This window comes from Leptodactylus fuscus, chromosome 6 (assembly GCF_031893055.1).
Source record: "Leptodactylus fuscus isolate aLepFus1 chromosome 6, aLepFus1.hap2, whole genome shotgun sequence".
In the NCBI taxonomy this organism is placed as follows: Eukaryota; Metazoa; Chordata; class Amphibia; order Anura; family Leptodactylidae; genus Leptodactylus; species Leptodactylus fuscus.
This window is the reverse complement of record NC_134270.1, coordinates 17,602,983-17,623,159: the sequence shown is the minus strand read 5'-3', so window position 1 is coordinate 17,623,159 and position 20,177 is coordinate 17,602,983. Positions and strand designations below refer to the sequence as shown.

At 42.3% G+C, this 20,177-nt stretch overlaps 2 protein-coding genes across 2 annotated transcripts in view; both read right to left on the bottom strand.

Annotated features, from left to right (window-relative positions):
• Positions 1-18,776, bottom strand: part of LOC142210367 (uncharacterized) — a 28,024-nt gene extending 9,248 nt beyond the window's left edge. The window contains exons 1-11 of the mRNA XM_075279472.1: positions 18,696-18,776; positions 17,944-18,040; positions 17,635-17,814; positions 17,430-17,553; positions 17,102-17,346; positions 16,793-16,972; positions 16,588-16,711; positions 16,413-16,504; positions 15,933-16,035; positions 11,624-13,066; positions 1,967-3,125 (exon numbers count right to left, since the gene is read on the bottom strand). Coding sequence (XP_075135573.1) covers positions 1,967-3,125; positions 11,624-13,066; positions 15,933-16,035; positions 16,413-16,504; positions 16,588-16,711; positions 16,793-16,972; positions 17,102-17,346; positions 17,430-17,553; positions 17,635-17,814; positions 17,944-18,000 — 3,707 coding nt within the window. The 5' untranslated portion in view covers positions 18,001-18,040; positions 18,696-18,776. The remainder of the gene's footprint in view (positions 1-1,966; positions 3,126-11,623; positions 13,067-15,932; positions 16,036-16,412; positions 16,505-16,587; positions 16,712-16,792; positions 16,973-17,101; positions 17,347-17,429; positions 17,554-17,634; positions 17,815-17,943; positions 18,041-18,695) is intronic.
• LOC142209078 (uncharacterized) lies at positions 4,114-8,177 on the bottom strand. Its single transcript, XM_075278021.1, has 8 exons — positions 8,141-8,177; positions 7,611-7,648; positions 6,190-6,276; positions 5,881-6,060; positions 5,676-5,799; positions 5,501-5,592; positions 5,055-5,157; positions 4,114-4,175 (listed from the first exon to the last, which is right to left on the bottom strand). The coding sequence occupies exons 1-8, from the start codon at positions 8,175-8,177 to the stop codon at positions 4,114-4,116; spliced, it is 723 nt and encodes a 240-aa protein (XP_075134122.1).
• Positions 18,777-20,177: the final 1,401 nt, after the last annotated feature.

Below are 20,177 nucleotides of genomic sequence, written 5' to 3'. Positions count from 1 at the left end.
CTTACACAACATATACATAAAGTCGCAAATAAAGTTTACATTTCACCCAATCCCTGTCCTGTCTATACCTGAGCTTTCTACAGTAAAATACGTCTCTAGTGATGTCCGTTACACACTAAAATAATAGTAATAACGATTATCACTAGAGATGAACGTATAGATTGCTAAAATTTTTATAGGGGGATGGAAAATAACATTTTTATGTAAAGTCCTATTTAATTTGCATGCACAAAATGGGATGGCGCATTTCTGCGATTTTGGCGATTCTTTACCACCCACCCCTGTAAATATATACATGTGTGGTATGTATGAACTCCTCACATATTGCAGTTTTATGGACAGTACATTATGTTTGCAGAAAGGGATTTCTTGAGCCGCACTTTAGTGGCAAATTTGAATTTTTGCGCAATTTTTGCTAGCAATCTGTTTGCGGCAAAGTTGAATGAAGGTGGTTGTATATATAAACTATTAAATTGTGTTTTTATATACGGTATGCTGTGTACTCTGAAAAAAGATAGATTTTGGTATCACAGTCACAGTTTGGTAGGTGTAGTATAGCTTTTTAACATATTAGGGAACAACAGCAAAATCCTGCTTGTCTTCTGTATTTGTGTTTTTGAGAGTCCGAGCTCTTGTTGTAGTTGATGTTTGCAGTAGATATAGTATATTTACACATTGTATACACCATAATCTATTATTTTAAAAGTATTTTGTATATGAATGTGAGAGATTGAACATGAGTTTTAGGTGCAAATATGTGTTTTAGCGTATTTTTTCAAAAAATTATTTGTGTTGGTCGCAAAGTTGCATGAAGGTGGATGTGGCTATCGATGACCCATTAAGACATTTGTAATCTTCAGGTTGTCTACTTTCAAAAAATATATAGGGTTTAGGGGTTCACTTACTTTTCATGGTGTGTAATCCCTACATTTTATAGGATGATACTTTTTTAACATTTCCAGCTTCAAAGCAGATTTTTGTTCCTTCCAGTTCTAGCGATTTTCTGAAGACACGTGCATGCGGGTTCAGGCCATAGTGATATGTATGAACTCTGCACATGTTGAACTCATATTTTTAGGAGGTTTGGTGCATTTAATTTTTTGTTTGGTTTCCGCTTTTAACAACTAATATACATTTATTTGCATTTTTTCATAAAACATTCACTTTAAATCAAAATTGCATGAAGGTGCCTGTTCGTATACAGTACCAAGTGGCATTCTGACAATGCTGCAGGTGTCTAATTTAAGAAAATATATAGGTATGGGGGGGTTGGATGCTTTTTTTTAATGTTGCAATTTAGGTTTGAGTTGTCCATCTCAAAACTGTGAAAATTGCTCTGGCAACTGGAGGTGCAAAATTTCCAGAGACCCTTGGCAGCGAAAAGGTTAATGGTAAAATCCCTTTAACAAAAAGACCATTAGAGGGAGCTACCATAACATATTTTTGGATCTTATATACAGAGAATGCTCATAGCCCGAGGGGAGTGGTGGAGCAAAAGATTTACGCATTTAGTGGGAGAGTAGGGTTGAGCCGATCTTGAGATTTCAGGATCAATTTTAAAATCCAATTTCCGATCATTTTCCAGCCGATCCCGATCGTGAAATTTGCTCAATCGACGATCGGGATCTGATCTTTCCCGATCGCTCAACCCTAATTGTATATTATATATACAGTAGGGTTGAGCCGATCTTGAGATTTCAAAATTCGATTTTCGATCATTTTCCAGCCAATCCTGGTCGTGAAATTTGCTCAATCACCGATCGGGATCCGATCTTTTCCAATCCCAATCGCTCAACCCTATGGGAGAGCAATAACCAGAAAGACCAATCGGGATTAGAGTAAGTTGACAATGTTTAATTTCATGTGAAAATAAGTTTAGAAAAAAGTACATGATTGCGTCACTTTGTGTGAGGTTGTTTTGATGTCAACAAAGATAGTTTACGTGGCTGATGGCTGATCCTCTGTGTGTGTCCTCACATGTCTAATAAGATCTGATTCCTGTGAAAAACATTTCTCACATTCTGAACATGAAAACGGTTTCTCTCCTGCATCAATTCTCTGGTGTACAAGAACTGATGTATAACTAAAATGTTTTCCACCCTCTGAACATGAATATGGCTTCTCTCCTGTGTGACTTCTCCGATGTTTAACAAGAACTGATTTATGGTTAAAACATTTCCCACATATGGAACATGAATATGGTTTCTTCTCTATGTGACGTTTCTCATGTTGAACAAGATTTGATTTGTTAGTATAACATTTTCCACATTCTGAACATGAATATGGCTTTTCTCCTGTGTGAACACTCTGATGTCTAACAAGTGTTGATTTGTTTGTAAAGCATTTCCCACATTCTAAACATGAAAATGGCTTCTCCCCTGTGTGAATCCTCTGATGTTTAACAAGTGATGATGTAGTATTAAAACATTTCCCACATTCTGAACATGAATATGGCTTCTCCCCTGTGTGAATTCTCTGATGTTTGACAAGATCTGATTTAGAGTAAAAACATTTGTTACATTCTGAACAAGAAAATGGTTTCTGTCCTGTGTGAATTCTTCGATGTTTAGCAAGCACTGAGGTATCATTAAAAGTTTTTCCACACACTAAACATGAAAATGGCTTCTCCCCTGTGTGAATTCTCTGGTGTTTGACTAGACCTGATTTGTAACAAAAACACTTCCCGCATGCTGAACACAAAAATGGTTTCTCCCCTGTGTGAATTATTTGGTGTTTAAGTAATTCTGATTTCTGTCGAAAATATTTCCCACATTCTGAGCACGAAAATGGCTTCTCCAACTTATGAATGCTCTGATGCTTAACTAAACCTGCTTTGTGATAAAAACATTTCCCACATACTGAACACAAAAACGGCTTCTCTCCTGTATGAATGCTCTGATGTTCAACTAGACCTGATTTGTGATTAAAACATTTCCCGCATACTGAACATGAAAATGGTTTCTCCCCAGTGTGAATTCTCTGATGTCTATCAAGCACTGATTTATAGCTAAATATTTTCCCACATTTTGAGCATGAATATGGCTTCTCTCCTGTGTGAATTCTCTCATGTCTAGCAAGATCTGATTTCTGGATAAAACATTTTCCACATGCAGAACAAGGATATGTTTTTGAGTAATTTCTCCAATGTACACCACTCCTTCTGTGGCTTTTATCCTTCTTCTCAGTCTGTGATGCATCAGAAGATTGGACCTGTGTAGAAGGATCAGATGATAGATCTTTGCTGTGAAGGGCTGAGGGTATATCTGGGATAATGACATGTTCTTCATATGTATCTTGTGTGATACCACCATCATCTGCTTTATAACCTGAAGATATGAGATGTCCCTCTGAGGTCCTGATACAGTCATCTGTGAAGAAGAAAACTGATTATTTATTGAAGAGATTTAAAGAAAGAAAAACTATCTTGGGCTAAAGCCCCATGTAGCAGACTGCAACAAAAAAACGCTGCACAAAACTCTTTCCACTGCTAGAAAGGTGGGCCTTACAGCCTAGCATCATTCCTGGCCTGGGAGAAATGTCCCCCTGACATTTCAAGGTTATGTTAGAGTACAGTCAGGGTGGGGCCTTCCTCAGTCCAGTGATGAACCTATCTACCTTTTTGATAGTGGGGAGATGCCGGTGCCGAAACTAAGAGCACCGATATCTCTGGTATCCGGGCGCATAGCGGAAAAGAAGACAGTGCGCTGAATTCAGGGCACTGTTGGCCTTCTAGCGGTGTGTAAAACCACATGTGCAGGAGGACATGAAGAGTTATCTCTACATTGTCGGTAGCCACTTTCAACATGCAATAAATAAATACAAACTCCCACCAAAATCTCATCATCATAGTAACCCTATCATTACTTAAGGGGCTAGAATGCAAACAATTCGATATCACTGTTTAACTCTATTAGTACCAAAGTGTTTAGAATAAATATCCACCGGGATTTAGCTTGTGAAATTTGGTAAATACAATTACCCCCCCCCCCCCTCCAATCTAGTTTAATTCACTCAAAACCATAACTAATGGAGCCTTTGTGTAACAACTAGTGAGGTCTCTGATGGAGTACTTGATACCATCTCTACCACTCAGAATTGACTTAATTGGTTTCCTCATCCCCATTTCTTGACAGCTTCTACATAGTTTACTGAAAAAATGGTCTCAAGTTTGATGCCTTTATTGGAGTAAAAAAATGTTAATGTTATTTATATTTAACCCTTTCCCACTGGTGGCATTTTTGGATTTTCGTTGGCCCTCCAAACGCCATAACTTTTTTAGTTTTCCGTTCTCAGAGCCATATGAGGGCTTAATGTTTGCCGGATAAATTGCTCTTCATAATTGTAGCATTTATTATTCTCTACAATATACTTTGAAGCTGGAAAATAGAGTAAGGTAGAATAGGAAAAAAAAATTGCATTTGTGCGTCTTTCTTACGGGCTTTATTTTTATAGTGTTGACACTGCAGCCAAAATGACATATCGCCTGTATTCTATGTTTGGGTACAATTCCGGGGATACCAAATTTATATAGTTTTATTTACACTTTAACCCCTTAACAAAAATCCAACACATATAATAATAATATCAATAATAACATTTGTATTTTCTAAAAGTCGCCATATTCAGACACCTGTAACTTTTTTATATTTCTGTGTTCAGGGATGCATAGGGCGTCTTTTTTGCAGGGCCAAGTGTACTTTTTAGTTGTACTATTTTGGGGAATGGTTTTTGCTTTGATCACGTTTTATTAAAATTTTTATCAGAGGCAAAACAGCAAAAAAATGGTGGCTCGGTGCTTTTTTTTTTCTGCTACGTTCATCGTACAGGAAAAATAAATAAAATAAGTAACTCTAACCCAATGAACAACCAAATCCAGATTCAGGTGCAAGACATAATATAGCAATGTCCAAGCAGAATGGTAACTAAGAATTATAAAGCAGTGGAAAGTCCTCGCAACATTGTCTATCCCAAAACATAGATTCTAATGAAATTTGTCAAATGGAAAAAAACTGATGCGAAAAACATGATGGAATCCCTATGATAAAACTACTCACCTGAGCGATCACTTGTAGGAATGTCCTCCTTACACTCCTCATCACCCCTCACATATGTCTCCGGAACAATAATAACGTTCAGATCTTCACCCAGATACAAAAGCTGGAGAAGTCACGTGGTATGTTTTATAGGAGAAGAAAAGATCATTCATTATCATGACCACAAAAAGTGACACCAGGAGTTATCTGACCAAATAGTTGCAGGTCTACTGGATAAATCCACCATGTTGGTTCCATATTCCAACCAGCAACCTCCATAGCCAGAAAACTGTGAGAAGATCCAGACATGTCATGTCTATGGTCAGCTTTATCCTCCCATCTCCACCTTTCTCATTACACAAGTAGAAAACATCTAATACTGTGGGATAAAACCAGACTGACCACGAGACCTTCACAGCCCTTCTACAGGGCAGAGGAAGATTTCATGTCACCTTATCTCCATCTACCTGATCATCCTGGAGGACATTTTCTTCCTTACAGTCCTGTGGTAGAAGAGGACTGGGACATCTCTCCGGTGATTTTCTCTTACTGGATGGAACTGGAGGAAACACATACAGGGACTGAATTCATTCTTTCCATACAGATAATGAGAGGCCGTGTGTATTTAGTCATGTCTATTACCTGCTGATGTGAGGGGCTGCTGATCCTCCATCATCACCTCCTTGTACACATCTTTGTGTCCTTCTAAATACTCCCACTCCTCCATGGACAAATAGACAGTGACATCCTGACACCTTATAGGAACCTGACAACACAATGATACAGTCATCACCAGATCCCTTCATAACGCTCCTGTATAATGTCCCAGCATTCCCAGCAGTGTCACCTCTCCAGTCAGCAGCTCAATCATCTTGTTGGTGAGTTCTAGGATCTTCTGTCCATTGATCTCCTCATGCATCAGGGAGTGAGGTGGAGGCCCCGGGATTGGGCTCTGGGTTCTCCCCCATCCTTCAGATACAGGAGCCTGACAGCGCCCACTAGAGGTCTTCTTCACTACTGTGTAATCCTGTTTATGGAGAGACACATTAATAAATCTCACTCCATCCATTCCCAGAGTCCCTCACCTCTCCAGTCATATCATCTGTTATTACTATAGATAAGAATGATGTAATGTGACATCATCAGAATCTCTCACCTCTCCAGTAAGCTGGTGCAGGATCTCTAGGGTGAGATGTAATATTTTCTCTGCCATCTTGTCCTTATCTACTGAGAGGATCCTATACTGTAGGAACATGATTGGCTCAACGTTAAGTCAATATAAAATCATACACAATCCCATGTAAATATAGACAATTCCTGGAGATAATAAAATATAACATGAGGAGAAAATACGGGTAGATCTTGTATATTCTCTCTTTGTAAATGGATTGGGGCAGGAGATGAATAACTTTTGAAGTTTCCAAGGATAGTTTTTTGGGGCTTCCATTTTCCCTGTTCCTCCTCACCGCCTAACCGTAGTGACAAGAAGAATAAATTGAGCGGTTTCAGGGCTTGGATGTTTCCATTTTACAAAAGTCATAAAAGTCAAAAACCCCTGTATATATTTGTTAATCAGTTTCCTCACACTGACCCTGAGGTCACTGCCGGCTCTTTGATCGGTGTAAATTGTCAAAACAATGTCAGAATTTCAGTTTATTTTGTCACTGTCCGTGAACCCAAACCAAATATATTAATGAATACGTTTTATGTACCTTAAAATTGTGACATTAAAAATTACAAACATCCTGCAAAAAGCCCTCAGACATCTATATGGGATGAGAAGTGACAAGACTATACACATATATATATACACACACATACCTCCACATATACAGCTGTACACTGTATACATAGTACAGCAGGAAAGAGCTAAAGGACCTGTGATGATGTCACTGTCATGTGAGCAATCAGATGTGTGGGAGGAGTCAAGTGATCACATGATGAGGTGTTACCTGGTTACGTGCTCAGTATATACAGGCTGTGCTGGGCTGGTTGTGGTCGGTGCTGGATGAGCTGAAGTGTACGTGTCAGGATCAGGATGTAGTTACAGTGTGGATGGAGCAGAGTTGTGTGTGTATGATGTGTATGGAGCAGAGCTGTGTGTGTATGACGTGTACGGAGCAGAGCTGTGTGTGTATGACGTGTACGGAGCAGAGCTGTGTGTGTATGACGTGTACGGAGCAGAGCTCTGTGTGTATGATGTGTACAGAGCAGAGCTGTGTGTGTATGACGTGTACGGAGCAGAGCTGTGTGTGTATGACGTGTACGGAGCAGAGCTGTGTGTGTATGATGTGTACAGAGCAGAGCTGTGTGTGTATGACGTGTACAGAGCAGAGCTGTGTGTGTATGATGTGTATGGATCAGAGCTGTGTGTGTATGATGTGTATGGAGCAGAGCTGTGTGTATATGATGTGTATAAAACAGAAACATGGGCGTATCTTCTGGGGTAGCAGCTGCCACAGGGCCCAAGACATTGGGGGGCCTGGTGGAAGCCGCTATTGCTGCAGATTATTATTTTTTTAATAGTCCGATACCTGCTGGAGTAACTCTAGCAGATAACGGGCCCTATTTACTTACCGATCTTGGGTTCTGCCACGCTTCTTCTTCTGCGGAGGCTGCGAGCAGGAGCCAGGATTGGTAAGTGAGGCCACAGACATTATCATTCCCCCTACGCCCAACAGCAGCACAAGATGGGATATTACTGCCCCTGTGTGCTGTTAGGACAGGTGGAACTTTTAATTAACTAACAGATTCCCCTATAAGAGAGCTTCCCTTTATGTTTAGTGCACCTAGTCTACTCTTGTGAGTGAGAAAGTCCCCCCTTTTTTTTTTTTTTTTTTAAAAAAAAGGATGTTTTTTATGTAGTTCAGTCTGTAGGGAAACAGACTTTTATGTTGGGTGCACCGGCTCTAGGATTCAATACTGTTTGTACTCTACCCAAAGACTGGATCTGCCTGCTGCCATCTGCAACATCTGCCTGCCACTTACCTACTGACACCTATTGTGTCTGCTTGTCTACCTGCGCTCATCTCATTGTGGGCTACTTGGGCAGCCATCTGTGGCATCTGTCTGACTTGGCTACTGGCCTCCTAGGGGTGGCTACCTACCTTGAGTACCTGCTACCTCTGCTCCTGTGGGGAGCATCATGAGCAGAAGCATCTTGCAGGCGCAGATTAAAGACCTTCCACAAGGAGGTGGTTTGGTAAGTACGGATCCGGAATAATAGTGAAAGTATCTTCCTCACTTCTGGTAAGCATCCTCTCTCTCTTATCTGGCTCAGCTCACAAAAAAACAGGTACAGGAAGACACTCACTTTCCTTACCCTCCACGGAAAGACTTCATGTAGAGGAGGACTCCATGGTTCCGGACAACGAGGAGTCTATTGTTTCCAGCAGACCTATTTTCCATTGGGACCTGGATGTTGATGGGGAAGCCTCTGCGTCCACCTCTAGAGGCAAAGCGCCTTCCAAGTGGACACTGCTCTGTCTACGGTCATGGAGCATGAGTGGAAACAGCCTAAAAGGGCCCAGTTGGCCACTAGAGTTTCCAATTGTACCATCCCAACTGGATCCGTGGGGACCTCCCCCGAAAGTGGATCTTGCGGTGAAAAAATTGTCACGCAAAACGGTATGGTGCATTGGAGCCTGTTCCCTTCGCAGAAAAAGGTCAAGGCGTGTATTCTCCGGTATTTCTGGTACCAAAGTCATCAGGAGGATGGCGCATGATTAACGATCTCCGGTATCTGAATCGATTTATTCACAGGGTACGGTTTCGTATGGAAACCATCAGATCAGTGCTTCCCTTCCTGCAACCCGGAGATTATTTTGTCACCCTAGACCTAAGGGATGCTCTACTTACCCATCTACCCTCCTCACAGGAAATTTTTAAGAATTGCTGTTTACCTAAACGGAAGATTACTTCATTTCCAGTTTACGATTCTCCCATTCGGCATATCTTTGGCCCCCCCACACCTTTACAAAGGTAGTGGCCCCGGTCGTAGCCACCCTGTGCCTCCAAGGGATTTTTATTGTCTCATACCTAGATAACTGGCTCCTAAAAGCCCGGTCAAAGAAGGTTCTTACCACGCAGTTGGAGTCCACAGTGGTTTTTCTAAGTGAGTTGGGCTGGCTAGTAAACTGGCAGAAGTCAGTAGTGGTTCCATCTACCTGGATTCAATTTCTAGGGTTCATCCAGGATTCTCTCAGCTTGACGATCTCCCTGCCCTCTCCTCAGAAGGAGAAGATTGGTTGAGCGGCTCATCACCTGTCCATAACACGGAAGGTAACTATCAGGACCGCCATGAAGGTCCTAGGTCATGTCCTCAGCCGTTGAGGCAGTTCCTTGGGCCCTGTGGCATATGCGCCCATTACAATGCGAGATCCTGAGAGTCTGGAACCACAGCCCTTCGGGCTACAGAAGCCTATCCAGTTATCCATCAGAACCCGTCGATCACTTGCTTGGTGGCCCCAGCTCAGAGACGGGAGGTCCACAGTCCAGACATCCTTGACCCTGTTGACCACGGATGCCTCCCTCTCAGGATGGGGAGCGCATCTGGGGGAGACCCCAGTTTGTGGGACCTGGAACCAGCTGGAGAGGTCACATTCATTCAACTAGCGAGAACTCACTGCAGTGCACCGGGCATTTCTGATGTTTGCACCCCACCTGCAGAGAAAAGCTGTGAGAGTGAGAACAGACAACTTAACAGCAGTCTGTTATATCAACAAACAGGGAGGAACCAGATCCCCCTCACTTCTGCAGGTGACGAACCTAATTTTCTCCTGGGTGGAGAAGAATCTGTCAACTTTCAGTAGTTCATATTCAGGGTCGGCTGAATATCCTTGCGGATCAGCTAAACAGAGGCTTGGTCACGTCATGCGAATGGTCCCTGAATCTGGACATCTTTCATCATCTCACCGAGATGTGGGGTCTTCCTGAGGTGGATCTGATGGCCACCCAGTACAATGCCAAAGTGAAGTTTTGCTCCTTCTACCTGGAAGACAATCCTTTGGCAGTAGATGCCCTGTCAATACCTTGGAGGTTCAAACTGGCGTACATTTTTCCTCCGATTCCCATGATCCCGAAGTTATTGGAGAAACTCAGGCAGGACCAGACTTTGGCAATATTGATCATCCCATTCTCGCCAAAAAGGGCATGGTTTACCCACCTCATTCTGATGAGTTGAGGGACCTACTGGAGGCTTCCATAAGTCCAAAACCTGGTAACTCTAAACAGACAGTTCTGCCAGGACCTGGACAGGTTCAACCTCAGTGCCTGGAGGTTGACCGCACCGTATGTGGAGATAGCGGATTGTCACAGGCCGTCCTAAGGACATTGGCACACTCAAGAGCGGATTCCACTAACCGGAGCTACCAGAGGATTTCCCGAATATACAGGATTGGTGCACTGATAGGCAGATTAACAATTCTGCTATCGAATCAGTCCTGGAGTTTCTGCAAAGTGGCCTGGATAAGGGATTGACTCCAACTACCCTAAAGGTTCATGATTCGGCACTTTCCACTCTTCTGGGGACCCGGTTATCTCAAAATCCTCTGATATAGCAATTCCTTAAAGGGTCCTCTAGGCTCCGCCCTCAGGTACAGCCCGCTGTCCCGCAATAGGACATGGCCTCGGTCCTACAGGGGCTATGTTCTCCTCCCTTTGAACCATTAACGGATGTGGATTGGAGATATCTTTCCCACAAGGTGACCTTCTTGCTGGCTATTACCTCTGCCAAGAGGATTGGTGAATTACAAGTTTTGGCTGCCTCTGAGCCATACATTACTTTTTTCCCAGATAGAGTTCAACTTAGGTTTGTCCAGGGGTTTTTAACTAAGGTCCCTACCTTTGGTAATATAAATCAAGTTATAACTTTACCAACCTTCTTTCCCTCTCCCACTTCTGAGTTGGAGGAGAGAATGCACAAGTTGGACTTGATAAGAGCATTGCGCATATATTTGGATCGTACAACCTCTTTCCGAAGATCAGAGAATCTGCTTATTAATACCTACGGTCATAACAAAGGTATCAAGGCCTCTAAGACCACCCTGTCAAGATGGATCAGGGAGGCCATTGCTTGCTCTCGTCGGGCTCAAGACCTACCAGTACCTGAATTCTTGCGTATTCTGCCGCATCCTGGAGTTCTCACCTGACGTTCGCGAGGCATTACAGATTAGATTGGCGCAGTTCCGAGGCCGTAGATTTTGGACATTCTGTCTTGGCATCTGCTTGCCAAGATCCATTTAGTAGAATGGAGTTGCTCATGTGATCAAGAGTCAGAGCAGCGGCAGGGGAGACAGGAACAAGAGTTATAGCCTCCCCACTGCCATCCACAAAAGTAATGTATGAAACTCTGGGGTTTACATTAGTAATAATGCACTGATATGCTTTATTACTCCCTGGCAGATTATGCTAAAACTGGTCAGACTCCAGGGAAGCAGTGGAGCAAAATATTGACGTGGTAGGGCAGTGATTAGAATAGCCACTGGGAAACAGAAAGGGTTGACAATGTATTTTATTAATTATTGAGACTGTATATTTCTAAATGATAGCTTACTAAATACAATATTTTCCATATTATGAACATGGATGTGGCTTCTCCCTTGTGTGAATTCTCCAATGTTTCACAAGATCTGATTTCTGATAAAAACATTTCTCACATTCTGAACATGAATATGGCTTCTCTCCTGTGTGAATTCTAAGATGCATAACGAGAGTTGATTTCCGGTTAAAACTTTTCCCGCATACCGTACATGAAAATGGCTTCTCCCCATTATGAATTCCCTGAGTTGTGTGACATTTCTCATGTTTAACAAGATTTGATTTGTGTGTAAAACATTTCCCACATTCTGAACAAGAAAATGGCCTCTCTCCAGTGTGAATCATTTGATGCGCAACAAGACTTGGTTTCTGATGAAAGCATTTTCCACATTCTGAACAAGTAAACGGCTTCTCATCTGTGTGAATTTTTTGATGTTGTACAAGACTTGATTTTTGATGAAAACATTTCCCGCATACTGAACATGAAAATGGTTTCTGCCCTGTGTGAATTCTCTGATGTCTAACAAGCACTGATGTATCACTGAAAGATTTCCCACACTCTAAACATGAATATGGCTTCTCCCCTGTGTGACTTCTATGATGCTTAACAAGGTCTGATTTATGGTAAAAACATTTACCACATTCGGAACATGAAAACGGTTTCTCCCCTGTGTGAATTTTATGATGTGTAACAAGATCTGATTTACAGTAAAAATATTTCCCACACTCTAAGCACGAAAATGGTGTCTGCCCGGAATGAATTCGTTGATGTTTAACAAGATCTGGTTTGTAGATAAAGCTTTTCCCACATTCTGAACATGAATATGGCTTTTCTCCTGTGTGAATTCTCTGATGTCTAACAAATTCAGATTTATGTTGAAAACATTTCTCACATTCTGGACATGGAAATGCCATCTCCCCTGTGTGACGTCTCTCATGTTTAAGGACGTTTGTTTTGCTTGAAAAACATTTCCCACATTCTGAACATGAAAATGGCTTCTCCCCAGTGTGGATTCTCTTATGTTCAACAAGACTTGATTTCTGATGAAAACATTTCCCACATATTGAACACGAAAATGGCCTCTGTCCTGTGTGAATCCTCTGATGTCTAACCAGCACTGATTTATCGTTATAACTTTTTCCACATTCTGAACATGAAAATGGCTTCTCCCCTGTATGACGTCTTTCATGTCTAACAAGAACGGATTTCAATTTAAAACATTTTCCACATTCTGAACATGAATATGGCTTATCCTCTGTGTGAGTTCTCTGATGTTTTACATTCTTTTTGCAAATTTTATCTTGCGTCACAGTCTGTGATGGATCAAAAGATCGGACCTGTATAGAAGGAACAGATGATGGATCTTTGTTGTGAAGGGCTGAGGGTATATCTGGGATAATGACATGTTCTTCATATGTATCTTGTGCGATACCACCATCCTCTGCTTTATAATCTGAAGATATGAGATGTCCCTCTGATCTTCTAGCACACTCATCTGCCGAGAACAAAAAATATTTTATTATTTGTGAATTATGCAACTTCAAAAATTGTATTCATATTTTATACAGTTGCAATAGAAAATGTCCATACAAATTACAAACCATGTTCCCAAATTCTGTTATTACCCAATATGACCAAACAGATGACAATGTAACAGTTGACCTCAGAGCTTGGACCAGTAGATGATGATGTTTGGCCACCAGGCTGTTCTCCTCTTCTGTCTTACAGTCAACATCTTCCTAGGTTCATGTGTCACTGCTCGTTATCTCTCTCTTATAGTGAATCTATTAGTTGGCGTCCATTTCACAACCCCAGATAGTTACAGACAATGAATGTGTTAAGAGATACCTATTTAATTCCACCTTCTTTGACATTTGAGGCCACAAAAATTCCTCAAGGCATGCACAGGTATCAGATGAATCGTTTGTGCCAAGAAAACACACCACCAAAAATTCCACCAAACACCATCATGTCACCTTCACTGGCCTGAACTGTTGACACCTGACTGGAAGGATTCATACATTCATGGTGTTTCCAAATTCTGATCCTTCCAGCAGCATGGCGCAACAGAAATCTAGATTAATTTGAGCAGATAAGACTAGGGTTGAGCGATCGGGATCGGAAAAGATCGGATCCCGATCAGCGATCGAGTAAATTTCACGATCGCGATCTGATCCCGCCTAAAAAAAGATCGGGAACGGAATTCTGATCCCGATCGCTCAACTTACCTGCACAGATCCACTGCTGCTGCCGCTCCTTGTTCTTTTTGATCCTCTTCTCTCTCATTCACATGTCTTCAGAGCGCAGGCACGCCCCCGTCTCCCTAGGCTAGTGTTAGAGATGCTGGGAGAAGGCGGGGCTTGAGGCTTAGGAGAGTGTGGGCAGGTACTGGGAGTGGAGACGTGAGTGATGCACTCACATCTCCCCGCCCTGTACCCACCCACACTCTCCTAAGCCACAACAAGCCCCGCCTACTGCCAGCATCTAACACTAGAATGAGAGGCGGGGGCACGCACGGCGCTCTGAAGATATGTGAATGAGAGAGACAAGGAGCGAGAAAAACGGGGACTGGCAGCGGATCTGTGCAGGTAAGCAGACACCAGGGGGGACTAAGTAGCCGGCGGATTTTTTTTTAATCACTACACAGCGTGGAGTCCATAAAATAAAGCCTTCAACTTTTGGACCCCATGCTGTGTAGTGAATAGGATCGTTTTTAAAATCCGATCTTTGATCCCATTGACTTGCATAAGATCAGAATTGGGATCAGGATCGGATGGAAAATGATCGGAAATCGGATTTTAAAAACGATCCTGAAATCTCAAGATCGGCTCAACCCTAGGCAAGACTTATTGAATTGCTCAGCATTTTCTCAGCTGGACTTCAACTCTTTCATAAATGGCAGGCTGACTGCCATAGTCAGACAGAAGACGTAAAACCTCTCTAATACAAAAAAAACCTACTGTTTAAATTTCTATGGAGAAAACATGTAACAAACTATACATCTAATTATACAATATCCTTCATACTTAGATAAATTGTTGCCTGTGATTGCTTTATGTATATAAACTCTGTGTTCTTGGAAATCTCTCCAAGTATCTCACCCTCCAAGGCTACGGCCCTACGTTGAGGGAATGCAGCGATTTGTGTTGCAAAACCATATACCATATTTTCTGGCTTATAAGATGACTTTTTAACCCCTGAAAATCTTCTGTAAAGTCGGAGGTCATCTTATACGCCGGGTATATGGTAAGTGTAGGTAGTTTTGGCAGGGGAAGGGGGGCAGAGGAGTGGGATCGCTATATTGCCATGCTCCTGCTGCCTCTGGCTTCCTGCAGTGGCAGGAATGGAGCAATGCTGTGGTCCTGGCGCTTGTTAGGGCAGCACTCTCTCTCCCCGGCATCTGCTGTGCTATTACAGCAGATGCTGGGTATGTAAAGATAACGGCGGATGGTCTGCTGCAGAGGGGTCACCATAGCACTCTGATCGCGGGCATTAATATTTCATAGACACCTCCCCCCCAAAGTGTAAAAATAGTCCCCCGGAGCCAGTCCCTACTGACCCAATACCTCTAAAGTTGTATCATACAGTGCAGCAAGTCACCAGCATATACAGCAATATACAGCATATTGCACAAAAAAACAATGCACAATAGGACACACAGAGTACAAACACATACACAAAACAACTAGACATGCCAATCTTCGGTAAGGACCTAGCAAAGTCGACTTTCACACTTTCTAACGTTGCCATATGGTACTCAAGTATCCCAGTAGTTATAGAGAGGATAAGATGCATAACAACCAGATGATCAAAAAAACCACATTATTGAAGCATGCAGCCATACTGGTAGAAAAGTTGAAGGTAGATATATGCCATAATGAACAATGAACAGCAGCAAAGCTACGGCCAGAACCAAAGTCAACCCTGTGGAACTACAGATCTAAGAATATAAAGCAAAGACGCTAGACTCCATAGATCTACAGGTCAGATTCCAGAATGCACAGTAAAAACACTATGTAAGATCAGAATACTGGAGTCTGGAAGGAAATATACATGGCAAGGAATATACCCGACAACCAGAATGGAACAAGTTCTGGATAGAAATAGGCTCAGCCATCAGCAAGTACACCCAAATAAACCAGGCAGGGCTAGCTAGTCCTCATAACATGGTCTATCCTAAGACACTGATGAAGACTGAAGATCCTGATGTAAACTTGACAAATGGAAAAAATGGTGCTAAAAAATATGATGGAATCCCCATGAAAGATGGAGTATGGATCTGTTATTGGATTCACAAAGAAATTATAACAGGACAGAGAAATATAATACGAACAGGCCCCTATTTAGTGATTACTACTCACCTGGGCGGTCACCTGTAGGAATGTCCTCCTTACTCTCCTCATCATCCCTCACGTATGTCTCCGAAACAACAATAATGTTCAGATCTTCACCCAGATACAAAAACTGTAAAACAAATATTGTAAAAGTCACCAGACGGATGGAGAAGTCACATGGGATGTTTTATAGGATAAGAAAAGATCATTCATTATCATGACCACCAAAAGTGACAGCAGGAGTTATCTGACCAAATAGCTGCAGGTCTTCTGGATAAATCCACCATGTTGGTTCCTTATTCCAACCAGCAGCCTCCATAGCCAGAAAACTGAGAAGATCCAGACAACATGTCATGTCTTGGTCAGCTTTATCCTGCCATCTCCACCTTTCTCATTACACAAGTAGAAAACATCTAATACTGTGGGATAAAACCAGACTGACCACGAGACCTTCACAGCCCTTCTACAGGGCAGAGGAAGATTTCATGTCACCTTCTCTCCATCTACCTGATCATCCTGGAGTACATTTTCTTCCTTACAGTCCTGTGGTAGAAGAGGACTTGGATAGCTCTCCGGTGATGTTCTCTTACTGGATGGAACTGGAGGAAACACATACAGGGACTGAATTCATTCTTTCCATACAGATAATGAGAGGCCGTGTGTATTTAGTCATGTCTATTACCTGCTGATGTGAGGGGCTGCTGATCCTCCATCATCACCTCCTTGTACACATCTTTGTGTCCTTCTAAATACTCCCACTCCTCCATGGAGAAATAGACAGTGACATCCTGACACCTTATAGGAACCTGACAACACAATGATACAGTCATCACCAGATCCCTTCATAGCGCTCCTGTATAATGTCCCAGCATTCCCAGCAGTGTCACCTCTCCAGTCAGCAGCTCAATCATCTTGTTGGTGAGTTCTAGGATCTTCTGTCCATTGATCCCCTCATGTATCAGGGAGTGAGGTGGAGGCCCCAGGATTGGGCTCAGGGTCTTCGCCCATCCTTCAGTGACAGGAGCCTGACAGCGCCCACTAGAGGTCTTCTTCACTACTGTGTAATCCTGTTTATGGAGAGACACATTAATAAATATCACTCCATCCATTCCCAGAGTCCCTCACCTCTCCAGTCATATCATCTGTTATTACTATAGATAAGAATGCTGTAATGTGACATCATCAGAATCTCTCACCTCTCCAGTAAGCTGGTGCAGGATCTCTAAGGTGAGATTTAATATACTTTCGGCCATCTTGTTCCTTTTTCTATCCATCCTTGATGGGTCATTTGGGAATATTGGCTTACGTATCCTAGATGTCCAGAGAGAGGATCCTGTATTGTAGGAGCCTGAATGTACAAGAATATAATTTTGACTATTACAATCCTGTGGTAGAAGAGGACTGGGACATCTCTCCGGTGATGTTCTCTTACTGGATGGAACTGGAGGAAACACATACAGGGACTGAATTCATTCTTTCCATACAGATAATGAGAGGCCGTGTGTATTTAGTCATGTCTATTACCTGCTGATGTGAGGGGCTGCTGATCCTCCATCATCACCTCCTTGTACACATCTTTGTGTCCTTCTAAATACTCCCACTCCTCCATGGAGAAATAGACAGTGACATCCTGACACCTTATAGGAACCTGACAACACAATGATACAGTCATCACCAGATCCCTTCATAGCGCTCCTGTATAATGTCCCAGCATTCCCAGCAGTGTCACCTCTCCAGTCAGCAGCTCAATCATCTTGTTGGTGAGTTCTAGGATCTTCTGTCCATTGATCTCCTCATGTATCAGGGAGTGCGGTGGAGGCCCCAGGATTGGGCTCAGGGTCTTCGCCCATCCTTCAGTGACAGGAACCTGACAGCGCCCACTAGAGGTCTTCTTCACTACTGTATAATCCTGTTTATGGAGAGACACATTAATAAATATCACTCCATCCATTCCCAGAGTCCCTCACCTCTCCAGTCATATCATCTGTTATTACTATAGATAAGAATGATGTAATGTGACATCATCAGAATCTCTCACCTCTCCAGTAAGCTGGTGCAGGATCTCTAAGGTGAGATGTAATATTTTCTCCGCCATCTTGTCCTTATTCACTGAGAAGATCCTATACTGTAGGAACCTGAATGGAAAGAAGATAAATCAATATAAATATATACAATTACTGGAGATAATAAAGTGTAGATGTATATTCTCTCTTTGTGACTAGACTGGCACATAATATGTGTGGACACAAAAGTGCAAAAGCCCCTATAACCTTTCTTGCACTCTGAAGTAACGGCATGTTCTACATGGTGACAAATTATTGCATCATTGTCACTACATGGTCTTAGTATGCACATACAGAGAGCCTGGCAGTAAATAACTACAATGAGGGAGGGATTATACAGTGTGAGGTCCACAAAGAGGGGGGGCATTATACTATGTGGGGCTCCACAATGCGGGGGGGTATTACACTGTGTGGGGACCGCAGTAAAGTGGGCATTATACTGAGTGGGTACCGCAATGATAGGTGCATTATACTGTGTGAGGGCCACATATAGGATGACATTATACTCTTTGGAGACCATAATAACGTGGCATTATACGGTTTAGGAAACACAATAATGGGGTTATTATAATGTGTGGGCACCACAAGGGAGCACGATACCATGTCTGGGCCACTAAAGGGGTATCATACTCTGTAGGAGCACAAAAGAACATGGCTGGGATTGGGTTGGGGCAAACATGGCATGCTTGGGGTGTTGTGGCCCAGTAATTGGTGACTATGGACGTACCTCCACCTGCAAAGCTGTACACTGTGGTCATATATTGGTGAGGAAGGATCCTACTGGGGTAAAGGACCTGTCATGATGTCATAACCATGTGTGGGAGGAGTCAGGCTTCAGGCTATATTGTTGGAGGAGCTAAAGGACCTGTGATGATGTCACAGTCATGTGACCAGTCACATGTTTGGGAGGAGGCAGGAATCACATGATGAGGAGACAGTCACCTAGCAAGAGCTGGTACAGACGCCTGACTACATACTGTGATCGCTGCGTTAGCCCTGATTAGGGCGGAGCTTCCCTCTGGTGAGACTCCGCCCAGGCAAGGCTTCTCCTCAGAATGTTTCTGGCGGGTTCAGGTACAGATGTGTCCTGAGGTAGAGCAGCAAATTCTGAGGATTTTTACCTCACAATTGTTCCTAATTTACTACATGTTGTTTATGTGTAACCAGCAATGTATATTTGTTGTCAGCTCTTTACTAATATCCTGGGAAATCTCTAGTCAGACGGCTGGACCAGAATTACTGAGGGAATTTCTTGTGTATTTATGCCTGAGGTAATTCTGACTAATATATGACAGTAACCAGTTTGATCTGTGTTGTTGGCTATATACTACATTAGAGTCAGCATTTGGGCCATTCCGTACCCTATGTAGACTCCCCAAACGGAAACCCATGGGCAGATGTGAACCGAGCCTAACTGTACTACCGCCATACATCCAAGGGGTGGCTGTGACTGTTGTCTGCAGATTATTACCCACACCTGCAGATTATTACCACAGGTTTCTGAGGTAAATCCTTCATGGGGATGTCCATCCATTATATGGGGTCTGCCGGTGTCCATGTGTAACCGCTAAAGCAGAGGTCCAGCTCTCTGTTTGGTTTAACCTCTGATATGACTAAGGGTTCATTCACACGGAGTAAACGCGCGCTCATTTAGGCACAATACACATGTAAAGAATACGCGTGTAATAATAAGACTCCCATTGACTTTAATGATATTTTTTACACGTGTAAAAAAATGAGCCAAAAAACGCAACGTGTTTTTTGACACGCGTAAAAAATGTCATTGAAGTCAATGGGAGTCTTATTATTACACGTGTATTCTTTACATGTGTATTGTGCCTAAATGAGCACAATAGTGTCAATGGACCCTAATTCTCTGTGGATATTCCCCAAAAAGATGAATGGTTGAAGTTTAACCACTTCAGTACTGGGCCAATTTGTGCTCCAGGACCAGACACATTCTAGTTTTTTTTTGTATATGCAGTTTTGAGGGCTGTAACATTTTTCTCATTTGTCTCATTCAGCTAATTTTTGCGTCTTTTTTCGGGGACACATAGGTCTTTATTTTTATGTTCTTTTTATTTTTGAATGTGTTTTAATTTTTATTATTTCCTGGAAAATATAAACAAAATAGGAAGGAAATTGTGTCTGATTTTCACTTTTTTTTTTTTAATTTAATAACACAAAGTGCTACTGAAAAACTTTATAA